This window comes from Panthera onca, chromosome A1 (assembly GCF_046562875.1).
Source record: "Panthera onca isolate mPanOnc1 chromosome A1, mPanOnc1 haplotype 2, whole genome shotgun sequence".
NCBI lineage: Eukaryota > Metazoa > Chordata > Mammalia > Carnivora > Felidae > Panthera > Panthera onca.
The window spans coordinates 75,243,241-75,262,042 of NC_138339.1; the positions used below are offsets into that span (position 1 = coordinate 75,243,241).

The 18,802-nt window shown below is 36.7% G+C and overlaps 1 protein-coding gene across 2 annotated transcripts in view; it reads left to right on the forward strand.

Annotated features, from left to right (window-relative positions):
- Nucleotides 1-18,802, forward strand: part of LOC132681113 (uncharacterized) — a 123,268-nt gene that overhangs the window by 19,005 nt on the left and 85,461 nt on the right. For both annotated transcript variants that reach the window (XM_060635250.2, XM_078447637.1), the window contains exons 4-5: nucleotides 6,620-6,811; nucleotides 16,475-16,642. In XM_060635250.2, coding sequence (XP_060491233.1) covers nucleotides 6,620-6,811; nucleotides 16,475-16,642 — 360 coding nt within the window. The remainder of the gene's footprint in view (nucleotides 1-6,619; nucleotides 6,812-16,474; nucleotides 16,643-18,802) is intronic.

Below are 18,802 nucleotides of genomic sequence, written 5' to 3' on the forward strand. Positions count from 1 at the left end.
ATACAATTTAGAAGTAGAAATAAAATACAGAAAGCATAGTTATGTAAGCATTGGTATAAAACATGAATTTACTGTATAGAGGATAAATGTCCTAAAACAACACAAATGCTGTACAGTCACCTGCTTAATATGAACACCCTAAAGCAAAGATCCATCAGTCACAGAGACTGCTTCCCAGCGCCAATATACCCCCAGATAACAGGATCAATGGCATTAACCCCAATGTTTTCTTCAGTCCATAATTATTTGAGTCAGCAAGAGGCAGACCTGAAATAAGAGCCCCTGTGTCTCCCAGAACAGATGTGTTGCTCATGTGAATAAATCTCCCTCCCAGGCTGGCTCTCCTTCCCCCATGGTCATTCTCCTCCCTGGACTGCCTCCCCCAACAAGGCCTATTTCCTTGTAAGTTAATAATTCAAGCTGTAATTCCCCCAGAGCTGATGCTGTACTTCAATGAGACTTTGTCTCATTTGGTGAACAATTGCAGCTACCAGTTCCCTGTTACTGTGGTTCATCAAAAGGTGCTCCTACAACTCTCCCTTTTGCCCCTTTACTCCTCTTCCCCTGGATCATTCTGTTGCAGCCACATTGACTTCCTTGAGTTGCTAGAACCTGCCAGGCAAGATCCTACAATACATCCTTTGCTTGGACTGCTCCCACTACCTAGACCACTCTTCCCCCATTTGCCTACATTGTTCATTCTCATCCCTTGAAGTTTTTGACATGGTACCTTCTTAGTTCTCAGTGAGGCCTTCTCACACCACTCAACCTAAGACTGCAGTTGGAGGGGCGCCTGAGGGGCCCAGTCGGTTAAGCATCAGACTTTGGCTCAGGTTATGATCTCGCGATTCATCAGTTCAAGCCCCATGTTGGGCTGTGCTGACAGCTCAGAGCCTGGAGCCTGCTTCGGATTCTGTGTCTCCCTCTCTGTCTGTCCCTCCCCTGCTTGGTCTCTCTCTCTCTCTCTCTGTCTCTGTCTGTCTGTCTCAAAAATAAGTAAAAAAAAAATTTTAATGTGCAAAAACTAAAAAAGAAAGAAAACTGCAATTGGAGCATTGTCCATTCCAGCCCAGGTGTAATCTATCCCTCTTCTGTTTTACTTTATACACACTACTTTCACCTTCTTTTTTTTAATGTTTATTTATTTTGAGAGAGAGCACAGGGAAGGGGCAGAGAGACAGAGAGAGAAGATCTAAAGCAGGCTCTGCACTACCAGCAGAGAGCCAGATGCAGGATTGGAACCCATGAACCCCAAGATCATGACCTGAGCTAAAGTTGATGCTTAACCGACTGAGCCACCTAGGTAACCCCACCTTTTAATATACCATGTATTTTACTAGTTTATTTGTTCTGTCTTCTCCCACAAGAATGTAGTCATGAGGGCATGGATTTTTTTTTTTCTGTGCTGATCATTGCTGTATCCACAACACCAGAACAGTGCCTGTCCTGTAGAGTAGGCACTCCATGTATATTTGCTGAACGAAAGAATTCAAGGAACTCACATCACGTTTCCTTGTGCAAAACTCTATTTTCACATACAAAAACAAACAAAAAATAGGGAAATGCTTCAGAAATTTAAATGTTTGTATTAAAGGACAGTTAAATCTATAAATTTTTGCACGGACTTGACTCTCCTAGAGCGTTATTTTTATACTTTATTCAATATTGTTGTTATTATACTATTGATACTTCAGGCCAGGATTTTATAATGTTTTCAGGGTGTGGATTGCTTTGAGGAACCAGAACATGTTTATACTGTTTCACTAGAAAATTATAAATTTGACATAGGCATAAACTGATGCCTAACTTTTCAGAAGGGTCCTCGAACTCCTCAGATTCTATCCACATACCTCAGATTAAGAATGCCTACCATGAGTGCTGACTATAATACAGACAGTCCCTGACTCACAGTAGTTCAATGTAAAATTTTCAATTTAAGGATGGTACAGAAGGTATATATGTTTAGTAGAAACTGTACTTCAAATTTTGAATTTGATCTTTTCCCAACTAGTACTTTGTGGCACCACACTCTCTCTTGACGCTGGGCAGTGGCAGCCGCAGCTCCCAGCAGACACATGGTCACAAGGTTAAAGCCATTCTGAACCCATACAGCCATTCTATTATTTTCAGTATGGTATTCAATAAATTATGTGAGATATTCAAACAAGAAGGCAAGAGGTAATCTTGTTCATTAGTTATAAAAGAGGTTTTGTGTGAGGGGACTTTGCCCAACTGTAGGCTGAGTATTCTGAGCACACCTACAGTAAATTGGGCTAACCTGTGATATTCAGTAGGTTGGGTGCATTAAATGCAGTTCGGACTTACGACATTTTCAGTTTACAATGAATTTATCAGGGCAGAACCCTATCATAAGTCGAAGAAGATCTGTATTATGTAGTTCCTTCCTCCCATCTGTGTGTGTGCTTGCGAATTACCTAGATTAGCTGTCACAATCTGGACTGCTTACAGGAGCCAGGAAGATCATGTAAATGAGTAAAGCAGGCCATGTGAGAAATAATGGAGTGTTGGTGACCTAGAGGGAGCTCTATCCTGAGGGAATGAGAATACAGGTCCAGTACAGCAAGGTCTTTTGGGTTTTCAAGAGAGCTGGAGATCTGAACTTTTTTATTTATAATAAATATATTTATAATATTTTATAAATATTTAGTTAGTTTTGAATTTATATATATGTATATTCATATATATACATATATACACATATATATACATATGTATGTATATATATGAATCTCTATACCATAAGACTTTTTAAGACAAAGTATAGACTAAACAGTCTATGATCTCTGAACTAGACAGAAGAGAGCAGGTGGGGATGGGTAGATGGTGGAAGGTATAAAAAAAAACAAAAACAAAAACAAAAAAAAAACAGTGATATAAAGGAAAGCGTATCAGTCTGAAACTCTTAAAACTAAATTCTGGGTTCTTCCTCTGCCAAGTCAAGTCTATACATTCTTGGGTAAAGAAGTTTCTCAGGACCTCATTTCTTCAGTGGTAAATGGACTGAAATGTATCTTTAAGAACTCTGCCAAAGAACCAAAATTCTATATCATAATATATTTTAATGAAGAAACAAAAATTAGGGTACTCTGAGAGAATAACAAGGAGAGAATGAGAAGGATTAAATGACATTTTACATGGCATAGAAATATTTACAATTAAATAGCCCTTTACATATGACATAAAACTTACATGTATGTTTAAGATAGTTTAACTTGCTGTGTTGCAAGGAAAGAGTGATCCTAGAAGCTAACACCAAGGCAAATGGTATAGAGTATGGAGCTCTGAGAAAGTTTGTGGTTCCAAGGTCCATGCCAAGCTCTAGAGATAAAAAGATTAATAAAGAAAATACTCCTTTTCTTGTAGCAGAATGCAAACTTTGGGATAATTTCCAACAAGCTAACTTTTAGTGAAACTGGGAACTTACCACACTGGCACCCATTTCAGCATTTCTCAGTAGATGAGCAAATCCAGGGCCCAAGATCCAGGGTCCAGCCTCAATGCCTGTGCCTTCTTCCAGCAGGGCTTCTCCCAGCTGACCATCTTCCTCTCCTTGGTCTCTATCTCAGTTGGTAGACCACCCTTTGGCTTCCAAAGTAACAGCTTTCTATTTTTAAACTCATGTTTGATAAAACATTAGTGTGTCTTTTAATGGGTTAACATATTGTTCCTACAGAGTGATGGTGTGTATTTTAATAGAGTCCTTCAAGATACTTGAGTGTCTTCGTTCCAGCCCCAAGCACACTGACTTATTCCTAGAAAGGCTCAGTAAACAAGTGATACTCATGGAACGAGGAAGAAGCTTATATGTGAATGAAGGTCACTGAGATATAGATTCAATTCACCAAGTAAAACTTTCTATCTGCTTGAAATATTTAAGGATTATGCTGATTCAGGGAGTAAACAGGTAATAAATTTGAGTATGGGAAGTGTTCAGGCTTAGAATGAATAACTACTTGGTAGAAATCTCATAGAAGTGTTTTAAGCATCTAGAGGATGATTAGACCAAATTACCTTCTAATAGTTTTGCAAACCTGAGATTCTACAGACACCAAGCAGGACAACGGGAGCGATGCTTTGCACTCAGCGGGCATTACAGTGGTTCTCAAATGACACTTCAAAACATACTGTAGGGCACACACTTTCTTTTCATTTAGGTACCTAAGAAAATGTTAGAGGAAAACTTTCCCCATGATATCACAGGGCCATACTTCTATTACACACAGTTTCCTAGGCTCATAGAACTTCTTTTTTTTTTCTCCAGCAATTTCAGAAAAGAATTGCTTTCAAATATAGAAAATTCCCCTCCTCATCTCATGATGCCTTCAGAGTCGACCTGGACTCTAAATCTCAACAAATGGAACTAGAGCAACCATTGGAGACAATAGCCAGAGCATCTTTAAAAGTCCACCACTGTGTAAAATTCAGAAGGCAAAAAGTAATCTTGTGCATAGCTGTAGCTCCAGTAAGGGTGGAAATTAATATATAGAAAATCAATAGTAAATATAAAATGAATGTAATTTTTCTGTCCCCTCTAACTTCTTAGGGAAGTTCCCCTTCTCTTCTTTAGGGAAGAGATAGGGGTCAACAGCAGAGTTATAGAAAATTAGAGGTATTAGATAATGGCTCTTCCAGCCTAAATGTCCATCAACTGATGAATGGATAAAGAAATTGTGGTTTATATACACAATGGAATACTACGTGGCAATGAGAAAAAATGAAATATGGCCTTTTGTAGCAACATGGATGGAACTGGAGAGTGTGATGCTAAGTGAAATAAGCCATACAGAGAAAGACAGATACCATATGGTTTCACTCTTATGTGGATCCTGAGAAACATAACAGAAACCCATGGGGGAGGGGAAGGAAAAAAAAAAAAAAAAGAGGTTAGAGTGGGAGAGAGCCAAAGCATAAGAGACTGTTAAAAACTGAGAACAAATTGAGGGTTGATGGGGGGTGGGAGGGAGGGCAGGGTGGGTGATGGGTATTGAGGAGGGCACCTTTTGGGATGAGCACTGGGTGTTGTATGGAAACCAATTTGACAGTAAATTTCATATATTAAAAAATAAAAAAAATAAATAAAAAAAAAAAAAGATAATGGCTCTTCCTACTTCCCACTTCTCCCAGACAAGTGAAATTTAAATTGTTATGGATCAAATGGATCATTAATAATTATATATAAAATAAAGAAAATTGGGGCACCTAGGCAGCTCAATCAGTTAAGCATCTGACTTTGGCTCAAGTCATGATCTCATGGTTTGTGAGTTTGAGCCCCACATCAGACTCTGTGCTAACACCTCAGAGCCTGGAGCCTGCTTGGGATTCTGTGTCTCCCTCTCTCTGCCCCTCCCCTGCTCACTCTCTGTCTTTCTCTCTCTCTCTCTCTCTCTCTCTCTCTCTCAAAACTAAATAAACATGAATGAATGAATAAAAGAAAATCACTTATTCATGGATATATCCCATTTATTAAATAGTTCTAAGTACAAATTTTGATACTGATAAATCAGATTTTAATTTACAAAGACCGAATTTTAAAACTCATTTGCTCCTTAGAATAGAATAAAAATAGGGGCATCTGGGTGACTCAGCCAGTTAAGCTTCCTACTCTTGATTTTGGCTCAGGTCACCATCTCAAAGTTCATGAGAGTGGGCCCTGTGTTGGGCTCTACACTGACAGCGTGGAGTCTGCTTGGGATTCTCCCTCCCCTTTACTCTCTGCTTCCCTTCCACTCGTGCTCACTCTCTCTCTCTGCCTCAAAATAAATATTTTTTTTAAAAAAGGATAGAATAAAAATATAGGTTGATATTTGGCCTCTTTTTAAATTGATGTTGCTTGCCTTTCACATAGTATCAAAAAATAAAAATAAGTAAAATCTTAACCAATTCCAGCCTATGGAATTACTTAGTACGTGTTATATGCTTTGCTATTTTTGGTTTCATTTTATTTTACTTTGTTACTTGTTTACTTACAGTCTGATTTTACTGCAATTAATTTATTTGTAATTTTCTTGCTTCTAATCAATACACAGCTTATGATGACAGAAGGCAGCAGTTTGGAATTATGTAAAGTATTTCAAGTTATTTATTCAAATATAAAATGATCAAAGCCTCATTCATTTTTTTCCCCTGTTCCTTATTTTAAACCAACATATGCAGCAAGAAAAGTATCATGAAATTTACATTCTTGTGACTAATAGAAGTTAAACCATAAACGATTTGAGTACAATAGTAGACTTATTATCATATTTTGTAATTTAACTAATTCAGGTAATATCTTCTTTTTGAGAATTCAGGGGGCATAATTATCAGTTTATGTGAACTTTGCTCTTCCAGAATAACTAATATAATATCAGGAATATTGCTGGTACCCGAGGATTATCAATTGAATTGAACCCAACTGAGGTAATGCATGGTGATCCTCTGCCTTCAATCTGTATGGTTTTTTGGTTTTGTTTTTAAGTAATACAAGTTTAAAAAGTGAATCATGAAAGAGTTAAATGAATTATTCTAGTTCTAGTCTACAGTGATTCTGTTACACAGACTGGGATATTTGAAAATCTGTCTTGAAATATTGTCTCATACTTCATGTGGTTTAATTTAGATTGGAATCTGGAAATAAATAGCATCCGCAAGTTATCCCAGGAATTGGCTCCAAGAGGTACAAGGGCCAGTGATGGTTCCCAAGAAGAAGCAATAGACCAGTGGGCCAGAAGGAGGCAGCAATTCAAAGATGGCAAAAGATGCAGCTCAGCAGGGGAAAGTTCATTTACCAGCAACATCACCGAAGGGTCCAGTGAGTAGAAAATCATCTTCTTTTCCAAAGCCAGAGCAAAGCAATAGGTGAAGCCCAGAGTCCCCTCCCTCTTATCGCCAGGATATAAACCCTATTGTTTGAACATGGCAATGTGGTGATTATGTGCCTTTATGTAAAAGATATTTTTAGAATAAATCAACTCTTCATTATGTACTAAAGAATCCCAACTTGGTAATTTATCTCCTCCAAAACACACACAACTGCCTACTAAGGCTACTCTTCTCTTCAGAGACTGAAATAACTAACTATAGGATTCTTTACAGAATTAATTTTGTCCCCTACTTCAAAGAATTTGCGTTGCCTTACAAAAATATGTAAAAAGCTAAGGGTGGTATATTTGATTAAAAGAAACAGTTTTCTTCTTGATTTAACATTTATAAAATGAGGAATTGTCTTTAAATTGATATGTATTTTAGTGAGATGGTGTTTCTCTTGGTATTTAAAGAGTGTTATTAAATCAGCATTATACACCAGTCTCACAATCAATGGTAACTGAGAATGGAAGGTAGGTCATCAATGAGGTAATACAACTGAAGGGAAAATATGAGTTAAGGAAAATAGAGGGAAGCATTAGTTCATTTAGTACATACTACCCCTAATCTGGCTTTAAAATTCTAGCAGCTAGCTGTTAGAAGATAGTTATGTAAGTAATAGACATTTGTCATTTGAAGGTTATTTACAAAACATACCAATTGTTTATGAAAAACACTTATAGGAAAACCTGAGCAAACATCATTAAGAAAGAGAAAGACACAGAAAGAAAGGGAGAGGGACGGAAGGAAGGAAAGACAGGAGGAAGAAAGAAAGGAATGAAGGAAGTGTGGGAGGGAGGGAGGGAGGGCAGAGAGAGAGGGAGGAAGGAAGGAACAGGAAGGGGTGGGGGAGAGAGAGAGAGAGAGAGAGAAAGAAAGAAAGAAAGAAAGAAAGAAAGAAAGAAAGAAAGAAAGAAAGAGGAAGAAAGGGAGAAAGAGTTGATGCAATACTGTAATTTATAAGAAATATAAAAATATATATTTGGTCATTCACGTTCATCCTTATATAAAGTTGGTCTTGGTACACGGATTTCCTGGCTCACAGCTCCTAAAATCCTTAGGATTTCCTATAAGAGAGCAATAAAGATGTCTTTTGAGGTGACTGTTGGAAAGCCCTAGGTAACCTAGATGGGACTGACAACCAGAGGAAGCAACTGCAGTGATTAGAGTGTCGGAATGTTCAGCCAGGTGTCCAGGGAATTCCTTGTTGGTGTGGGGACGTGTGTGTGCATGAACACACACACACATTACAACTGGGTCCAGGAACCCAAAAGAGTTGTGATGCAGAGAATGGTGCCTTTATGATAGAGACAGTAGTGAGTATTCGAGGCTATTCCTATAGATAAGCTGACAGAATGACACAAGCAGAATTCCTGAAGGCAGCAGTGTAATTTATCCAGAGTGAGTTAGATGCTGGAACAGATTAGGAATTGAAAGGAGCTATAAATATGTGGGCAAAACCATGATAATTTTTATATAAAACACCACCGTACTGTGTTACCCCACCACAGTGTTCCTACATTCATGTGAACGGTGAATATAATCTAAGTGTTCCATTTTGGTCTGAGAGTGTTTCATTTTTGTCCCTTGGTCAATGTCTACTTCCTCCAGTAAAACAGTAAAATATTCCCACTGCTTCACATTTTGTTGTAATGTTTACTTTCTTCCACTTCTAGTCCCCTTCCCCCTCATCAATTTCTATATTGATATGTTGAATTTGGTTCAAAATTTTTTAAAAATATTTTAATGATCAATACTTAATATTTCATTAGTTTTCCTCATCATTGCCTTATGTACCAATTACTTCCAACAGAGTTTGTTTTCTTTTTCTTCTTACTATAATCCTCTAATAATTTAAGAGAGATTTTGGGGAGATAAACTGAGTCCTGACATATCTGAAAATGTATTTACTTGCCTTTTAATTCTGAATGACAGTTTGCCATAGTTTGGTACAGAATTCTAGGTTCAAACTATTGAAGAAGCTGGTTCATTGTCTTCCTGTAGCCAGTGGTACTGATGAAAAGTCTAACTCCAATCTCATTCTCAAAACTTTTGTCATTAATCGAAATTTCATCTCTATTAGTTCTTAGGGTTTTCTTTTTATCCTTGGTATTCTAAAATTTTTCTAGTGTATATTTCAGTGTGTGTGTTTTAAATATATTTTAATGTTTGGCATGCTGATGACTCTTAACTTTCTTCAACTCTCATCAATTCTCAGATACAATTTCTTCAAATACTATTTTCCTTCCTCCTCTCATAGTCTCCTGCTTCAGGTTGCAATAAATGACTTATTGCACAGGACATTCCATATCCCATCTGGGTGTCCTCTGCTCTCAGTCCTCCACTTTTTCACACAGTCACTGTTCATGGCTAGAGACAGGTGCAGTCACTGCCGCTACTTGACCCCTCGTGGAATTCAGAGTGAGTAATGTGTGGACATCAGAATCCCTGCTGTTTCTGCCATGGTGGTCCAATTGATTACCCTGTTGCTTGCAACTGGGGCCTCTCTAGGTTTTGCTCTTGGTGGTGTTCCCACCGTTCTGCATCAAAACTTTCTGACAGAAATGGTGGTCACCAAGAATTGGGGAATAGGGCAATAGAATAGATGTTGTTTAAAGGTACAAACATGTGGCACCTGGGTGGATCAGTCGGTTAAGCATCGAACTTCGGCTCAGGCAATGATCTCAAGCTTCATGAGTTCGAGCCCCGTATCAGTCTCTCTGCTGTCAGCACAGAGCCTGCTTTGCATCCTCTGTCCCCTTCTCTCTCTTTCTGCCTCTCTCTCTCTGTCTCTCTCTCCCACCCTCCCTCCCTCTCTCAAAAATAAATAAGCATTAAAAAAAATAATAAAGGTACAAACTTGCAAGAAGTAATTACAGTACAGTGAATATAGACAACAGTATTTTATTATGATGAAGTTTGCTAAAGACTAGAACTTAATTATTCAATACTACTAAAAAGATTATGCAATGTGATAGAGGTTCTAATAATAATTAGCATTAGCTAAATAATGTAGCAATAGCTACAATGGCAATCATATTACAGTGTATAAATGTATCAAGTTACCATGGTATATGCCTGAAATTTATACAGTATTCTATGTCAGATATATTTCAATAGGAAAATTTTTTCTTAAGTATATTGTCTGCTATGATTTCACTTCATGGCTTATAGGTTGATCCTGGATTTCAGGTATTTCCCAGCTACTGGTGTACTAATACCCTTCCTTCTTTCAAACACTTCCACAAGTCTTAAAACACATACTGTGCTACACCCACACGCCTTCCCTCTATCTCCTTCCTGTTTTTCCTCTGAACTTAGAAATGCTTTTATTATGCAGAAAAATTCAGTTGCAAACCTTGCTTCTACATACGTATAATTGAATTTATCACACTTTTCATAAAATAGCCTGCAAGAATTAGGACCTATCCATGTATGTTTTCTAGCATGCTTCTCAGAATGGGAGACTGTGTTTTTTCTTGCTCCTCTATCTTGAGTCCACATCTACAAATAGCTTCCATTTGCCCTTCTAGCTTCCTTTTCTACTGTTCTCCACCTTACACCCTGTCATAGGTGTCTCACCTCTATATGGACTATATCAAAGGGCTAATTTGCCCTTTGGCTTTTTGTGGGGTTTGACCAATTGGGAAGATCAGCAGGAGCCTGAAGGGAATGAGCAGAGTGAGGTCCTGCCATTATTGCCCCAGATTTCTCCCTGGGGTATGCCAAGGACTGGTTGTTTCCCTAAAGCCATAGGTGGTATCCCTATAAAGTAGCCCTCTCTCCACTGCCTTCTATGGCTCTAGGTTTTGGTAACTGGTACCTGATTCCTCCCTCTTTTATTTTAGTCTTAGATGGACTGGTCTTAATCCCACTCTATCACCCCCAATTTCCTTAAGTCCTGTCCAGTTTGTAAATAGGGTTAAACTCTCCTCAAATTATTCATTTGAGTGTACAATCTCTTTCATACCATAACCTTATGACGCACCAGTGCTCTTCTCATATTAGAGCAATGATAACATATCACCAACACTACATATTGATAACTGTTTATTGCTCATAGATATAAAGAAGGACACCCCCCTAGAAAGAGCTTTGGTGCTAATTTAGAGGGGGGAAAACAAAGTCTGATTTTACTGACAATTACAAATTTAGTTTACATTAGGTCTTTCAGTTTAAGAGCTTGATTAGGACAGGGTAAGGATCATGAGTTAACAGGTTAGAACTTAAGGAAATGGCAATCTGAGGATTTTGAAAGTTCTGAAGAGAGTGAGGAAGAAAACTATCTGTTGGTGCTTTCTACTCAAGAGTTGATGGTTTGTGGAGAAGTTCCGATGAGGAACAGTGAAAGTATCTGCCTGGTCAAGTGTCTAAGGGGAAAAAAAACTGTTAGTAAATACTATGGACTAAGGTCATGTTAATTTAGACAATTAGGTGTGCAGGATTCGGTGGCTTTGGTATTCAGTGTTCAAGCTGTAAAAGAGGAAAGAGGTTTTGTTCTCCATGTCCTAGAGTCATCCCTAGTCTTGAGAGGAATAAATAGCCGGAATTTCACTAAAATTTTACTGGATTTCCTAGATAGCAATATTCTTGGACTGTTATTCTTGTTTTTCTTTGCCTCTTGTTTGATAAATTTGCAGTCTTTGAAAATTTTATTTCTTTTCACCTAAGAATAAAAATCTTGGGTTATGCAGATACAACTGCCCCTAGCTCCACTCATCCAAGTGACCCCAAAGAATATACTCACATTAAGCGAAAGTGAGGAAGAGAACCTTCTGAAGACATCAAAGGGGACGCAGAGGGGAGGTCTTATATTACATACTCCCTAGAAAACAACTTGAAATCTCCTGTAGATACCATTCAACTTCGAAAACCCCTGTGCTACCTCATAGTCATCCACGGAGCCCCTTTTATAGCACAGCTTCCCTCGTAGAATACCCGTAGTGACTGTGTTCTGTTTCCATCATTCTGGATTTTCCCTTGGACCTTAGGAACTCCTCTATTTTATACTGCAGAAAATTCAACTGCAGCTTTTACCTCTGTACCCATGCAACCAAAATTATCAAGATATTCAACAGTCCACTAACACTATGATAATCTGAATCTATCCATCCTAAAAGCTAAGAAAGAAGAACCTGAGAGAAGAACAGTTTAGTTATAAATGAGGAAAAAAATAAAATGTTACATGTAGTAATAAAAATTTATTACTTATCACAGTAGCTTCCACCATTACCTGGAACGATCTAGATTGATCTCAACTAAAAAAATTAGACTGAATGGAAACTCTGTTTGATTAATCACAGATGATCTTTATGTGCCATAGAGAAAGGGACCATTTTCTCTAGTTTTCAGTTCCTTTTCATATAGAAAGACCAGTTCCTTCCTGTTTCCTGTGTCCTTCAGCTCCCTGGACCCTTTCAGTCCAAGTCTGTTTCATCCTTTGTTTTATGGACAAATTGTCCACTACTAGTGGACTAGTGCTATTAGACATTCATATCTGCTCTGCATTTCTTGGGAAAAAGAAACCACCATAGGTGTGCTGGAATCAGCTCACAGTGGTTCATGATAGCCAACCGTGCACATTTTTTCCTAACATTGCAATTCAGTAACGTCAGGCTAGTAACTTGAAATTGGTCAGAGTGAGTATTTATGCAATGGAAACTGACAAACAGTACAAATCAGGGCATTTTTTTCTTTTGGAGAGCTGCTTGTTAAACATTTACCAGTACCCACATGACACAACACAGGAATCAGCCGTATCATTTATACACAAATGCAGGCCAAAGTAGCACAATCATTTAAATTAAAACAATGATTACGTTTTCTTTGAGGTGAATTCTGTTTTGAATGAAAAAGTACACTAACAATTTGTTTCACATTAGACATGAGGGAATGGAAGTGTCTGCCATTTTATTTCTCAGTTTATCCAAGCCATACCCACTCATGTTGTATTTCTTCAGAAACTTTTCAAAAGAGACTGCAATTCACTCAGAGTTGCTGGAGCTAACATTGTTTAATGTGTGGTTTAAATTCTATCTCATTTATAGAGTCAGGATATGCTACTAATCCATGACTTAAAAACTGACAGCTTTATTGAGCATCATTACAGCTGGTGTTTCTCAGTCTGTTAATCTCACTCATCTCTGACTTCCTACATAATAACTGGAAAAGACATTAGGAATGACATATTTATGTATGTGGACACAGTTGATCAATGCATCTAGGCTGTGGGGAATGCTGACTAAGGCACACCAGGTAAATAACTTGAAGGCCGTAAACTAAAGTCAGAAGGGCCTGCAAAATGGAGCTCTGATTTTTATAACCTCAAATGGCTCCTGTATGACAAACAGATGTGGCAAGTATTTGGGTCTGTGTGAGGATACTTGATAGCATTTCCCTTATTTCATCCAGCTACAAAAATTATCATGAAAATGTATTTTCCAAACATTAGTTTCCATGGAAATAAGAAAGGAAGGAGGGGGTGAACAGTAAGGGAGAAAGAGAGACCTCTGATTTCTGGTAATAAGAGCTAACAATTACATTGTGCTTTCTATGTCAGCCTGTACAAAATATTCATCTATTAATTATTCCAACAACACTGTAAGTTAAGAACTATATTTTCATCTTCACTTTACCAAATGAGCAATCTGAGTCATGCAGAGGATAAGTGACTTGTGCAGTGTCACTCAGCTACAATGATCAGTGGGGCTAATGCCTTAAACACAGCCCACTACCTCTTGTTGGACCATGCAGATCTGGTCCGGGTTCATCTCTGGGAAAGTCCAAACAGGGTTTCATTCTTGTGATACAGCTTTTCTGTTATCCTCAAATAAAACAGTGGAATGAAAGAGATATGAGAACGTCTAAAGACATCTGGAACTGAGTCGAGTATTTTATCTCTTTGCTTCTCAAGTGAAAAAAGAAGTGTTTTAGTTTTTCAGGAGCAAAGGAGTACAAATCCCATTTCAGTACTATGAAGCATATTTAAGAGTTCATTCTCTTTTAAAGTTTCTTTTATTAAAAGGCTCATCTCCACAAGCCAAATTTTGGAGATAAAGTTTTAGTGACAAAGGTACATTTGGATTTTTTTTCTCCTTGGCTCAAAGTTCCACAGGGGCAATTGTTGAGAAATCTAGAAGCTCGAAGCTGCCGCAGGTGTGGCCTGCTGCTTCATTGGATTTTATCATGAATTTTAGGTCTCAGTTTATGTAAGTGGATGTTGATTAGCTCTGTCTTTGTAGTTGAATGAATAGAAAACTGCTCATTCACATAATCGAGTCTATTTGTAAATAAATGCGCTGTTTTAACAGTCTCTTGCATGCTGATAAAAACAAAAGTCACTATAATTTAAAGACCTACCAAAAAAAAAAAAAAAAAAGACCTACCTACCCTTTGGGTAATGATAATAATGATAAAGTGGAACCCATGGTTCCAGGAATCTGTGTATATTATACTCATAACTATTAAAATATAACTGAATATTTAAGACCAAGGATATAAGATACAAATCGAATAAGGAAAGATGCTTTAATACTTTAAAATCCATTAGGGCTCCTATAACTTTATCAAGTACTATGTAGGAAGCAGCCTTGAATTAGGCTTGAAGTTTGGAAAGATAAATTGTTATAATTTCTTTGGTTTACTTGTCCTACCCTTTTAAGTCAAATGTCATACTCAGACTTATTTTTAAAAATGAAGGCAAAAAAACCACAATTTTGAAATATGATGCATGAAAGAAGGCATCCCATATACAGAGTAAAAGTATTCTAAAGTTTTCATCATTTTTATTTCAATAAACAAGATGTCTGATAACGTTCTTATAAAATTTACTTTCCTACTTTATCATTTTACAGTACTCTAATTTATCATCCCCTTTATTATTACACACTAAAACTGTATTTATTCAATCAATGTGGTCTCTTTTCATTCCCTACTTCCTCACTGTACTCCACTTGTCCTTATCATCTTTATTTACCAATCCACAATCCCATCTTCTTAGAGAAATTTTGCCCAGTCCTTGAGATCTTCTTCAATCCTACCCTTCTCTGCATCCAAAATTGCTCTCTCCTTCCTCTGAACTCTCTTACTTCATCATGAGTTCCATCTCTTATCTTTCTATCCCCATTGCACCTAAAACTGCACCTCGCTCGTGACAGAACAATTATTTTAATTCAACTTAATAAATGAATAAAAAACAAATCTACATGAAGACACTTAAACTGCGGATAAGTGTCTAATGATATCTCATTTGCTGTACAAAATAAAAACTACAAGAACAAGCATTAAAGATATTGGGGTTCAACTTATGTGACATTGTACATCAACTATACTTAAATAATAAAAATTTTTAAAGATATTAGAGTTTGTTCTTGACTGTCTGCCAGAGACCATGCTGTTGCATGCTTTGTCAACATACCACCTGTGACCATTTCTACACAATTTAAACAAATGTAGGAGCTATCGGTGACTTGGTCTGTGTACCAGGACAATAACTAACGTTTACAGTCTTCAGTACTGGGAGAGCAGATGGAAAATGTAGGGCCAAGGACAAGAACTATTAGGAATGATTGTTCAGAGTAAGTCAGTGAGAGCAGAAGAGCCCTTCTTCTTGGGAACTTTATATAACTGACCTTCAGCAGAAATCCAGCTGGTCACCGCTAGACAGGGTGAGGAGAGGAAGAAAGTGGTTTTACCTCTAATTTTTGAGAGAAATGAATAGGAACAGCTGTGTGGGGTATATGAGAAGAAATTGGAAGAGAGGTGTTCTGTTGCAATTTAAGAAGCATGCTGTGATCTTTAAATCCCCCATCTTCATGACAGTTGAGAAAATCAAGTAATGGATTTAGGCTGTTCTTGAAATTATATTTTGGTTCTGAAATGGTACTTATTTCTGCACACTTGAAAGACTGAAAGACTTGGGGCATGACTGAATTCGGGTCTGGACTATCTAAATGAGGCCACAAAGAAACACTTGGAAGTTAATACAAAAAAAAAAAAATCAATGTTATTGTCTTAATTAGCACAGCATTCTACACTAGCCAAAGGACTTCCAAATACACAGAAACCCTAAATTGCTATGAATGAAACTGTCAAATGAAACTTTACCTGCCTCCCCATATGCTTTATTCTACACGTAAGACCATAGTGAGTTTTTTTAGGAATGTTTTTGCAGTGTCTTCTTCGAAGTACAGAAAGACAATAGCAATTTTTCCCCCTTGTGCTTGGAATTTTGAAACCGATTCACATTCTCAGTCTTATGTAGCTTCCTCTTGACCCTCAAATATTAATATGTAAGTCTCAAAACCAGTTATATTCTCTACATTTTTCCTCAACAAAAAGATTCACAGTGCTATCTCTGGTGTGCTGACCTCCATGGTATAGGCCCTCGAGTAATGTCTATTTTATCTGGGATGTTTTAAGTCAATCTAAGTTCCTCCTAAGAGAATAGTCTAATGAAGTTAGCTCCTCGCTTTCAAGGATGATACTCTGCCTTTAATAAAGACTCTGCCCCTACATGTGTTCGACTGCTTTCCCACCTTGGCCATCAACGTGTGCACATCTCCTTTCCTGCCAGAGGGTAATTCACGTTATCGCCCTTTCTGCTCCTCAGTCACCTCAGAAGATGGCTGTTCTGTGGATCTTGGCTTTCGAGTTGACCTTGAAGAGAAAGGATTCTACACAGAGAATTTCCATTCAGCAGCATGGGTTTTCCGAGGGGATGATGGGAATCCTGAGGACAGTCCCAGATGTCTTAGTAAAAAACCCCGACCAGTAGCTGGTAAGGACTCTACAGTTATGGTATAAAATAAACACCTTAGAGAACATGTAATCAAGTTCCAGGCAAGCCTCGGAAGTTGGCAAAATGGAGGGAAGCACACTCTATCTCTTAATATTGTGAAAAAATCTGAAGTTGTTAAAATAAAAACTGTCTTAAGAGCTCATTCAAACTAAGAGTTGTAATTCCAAACTTGGCATAAAGATGAATGTAGAAGAGTCGAGTATTTTCCGTTCTAGGGGTAAAAATACTATTTTAAAAAAATGTATTCTAGAGTATGAACAAGTAACAAGTAACATCTATTTTTCCACACCAAAATATAAGCATTTTATTGATCCTGCATTTTTAAATTCTTACTTATTTGTTATACATAGGTCTAGTTTTGTTTTTAAACATACATTAAATATACATTTGATATTAGCATGTATATAGTGTGATACATAAGATCTTATAGCCTGCTTTTTATGTTTATTGCAGTTATTTAGTAATTCTATCTTCCTTTAATAATATAAATGTGTTTTTATGGATTTTACTAATATTCTAATAATTTAATGATTTTTATGGGATTATTTTTAGTTAACTGAAACTATGTATATTTCCCTAATGCAATAATAGCTTAATAATTTAAAAAACCCCTATACCTGAATTATAAGTTTCAGCATGTGATGTTACTATTTTGCCCAGTCTTTGCTGTAAAATTTAAGGTGTAGAGCTTTTGTAAACTTGTGCTTTATTGGTATAAATAAATGACCTTGATGAATAGTCAACAACTTAACTCAAGCAAGCAAAGGTTCAAGTTGAAAATAATGTTTTAAATTAATTATGCAATCACGCATTTAACAAATATTGTGCCCACTATGGCCTAGGCACTGGTGGAAGTTTCTAAAGATACACAGAGAGAAGTGACAGATTTTACAAAGATGTACTTGTTTTCAGTACAAGCATCAAAATGTGCTTATTTTTATCTGAATCCCATTTACACAGACAAGATCGTTATATGTAAGATCGTCATTTATTTTATCTGTGGAGAGAAATAGAGACTTTCTTAATTTTTTCTCATAAGCATGAAATTCAACATTGGATGCTATTAATGAGGATAAGTTGTAAATCTAAATGAGTTCCTATGTACATGCATAAAATAATACAAGTTTTATATTTTGTGCATTTAGAATATTTATTTATACTCATATAGTAATAAGCTTAGCCATTCATTGGAAATGAAGTTTGAGACTCTAAATCCCAAAATTAAAAGAATTCAGAATGGAATCTTTGAAAATAAAAGTAGATGATGAGGATCTAGGAATAAACTTTTTAAAAAATTTCTGTATTTAACTTTTATTTGAGTAATAGAATAGTACAGAGAAAGGACACCAGGCTGAAAGTAAAATTTGGGAGGTTAAGATTTCTGTCTCTTTGTCCATCGATGTAGTCCAAGAACTTAGGACAGCGTGTGCCTCATCATAGGAAGCCAATATGTATTTGTTGAATGAATGAATAAAAAGTCCTGGATTTCAGTACTATTCAGAAATTTACCAGCTATGTGTCCTTAGAATAGTTACTTATTTATTGTTAGTATCTCTCTGCCTATCTTACAGTGTTATAAAAAATGAAATGAAGTTATATATGCAGAAATTATAACTGGCTATTTCTATACATCTTGACTATTTCTATCTCTCACCCTTGTTTTTCTTAATTTTTGTGAGAATTTTGGATGAATATTACATATTCACATATAAGTATATATATATACGCATATATATTTTATATAAATTCTAAACAAATACTATTAAGATACTTATTAAAATTACAAATATTTATTGTCTATTTATTTATGGCAGGCAGGTATGAAAACTTACAGTGAATAAAATACAACTAGTCCCTCACAATACCTTGGCTAATACCTGATATATGGTATCTGTAAAAAAGTACAATTATCACCATTTCTACAAAATGCTTATGGTCATCAAACAACAAGCATTTGATTGATTCACTATTATTTGCTTTGGTTAAAAAAATTTGTTCAGTTTTGCCAACAAAGTTCACAGACACACGTGCATACATAGGCTTATATATATGTGCATATCTATATGCACAAACGTATTTGTTCAATTTTGTCAAAAACTGTGTATATATGTGTGCATGTGCATTTATATGTATGCCTAT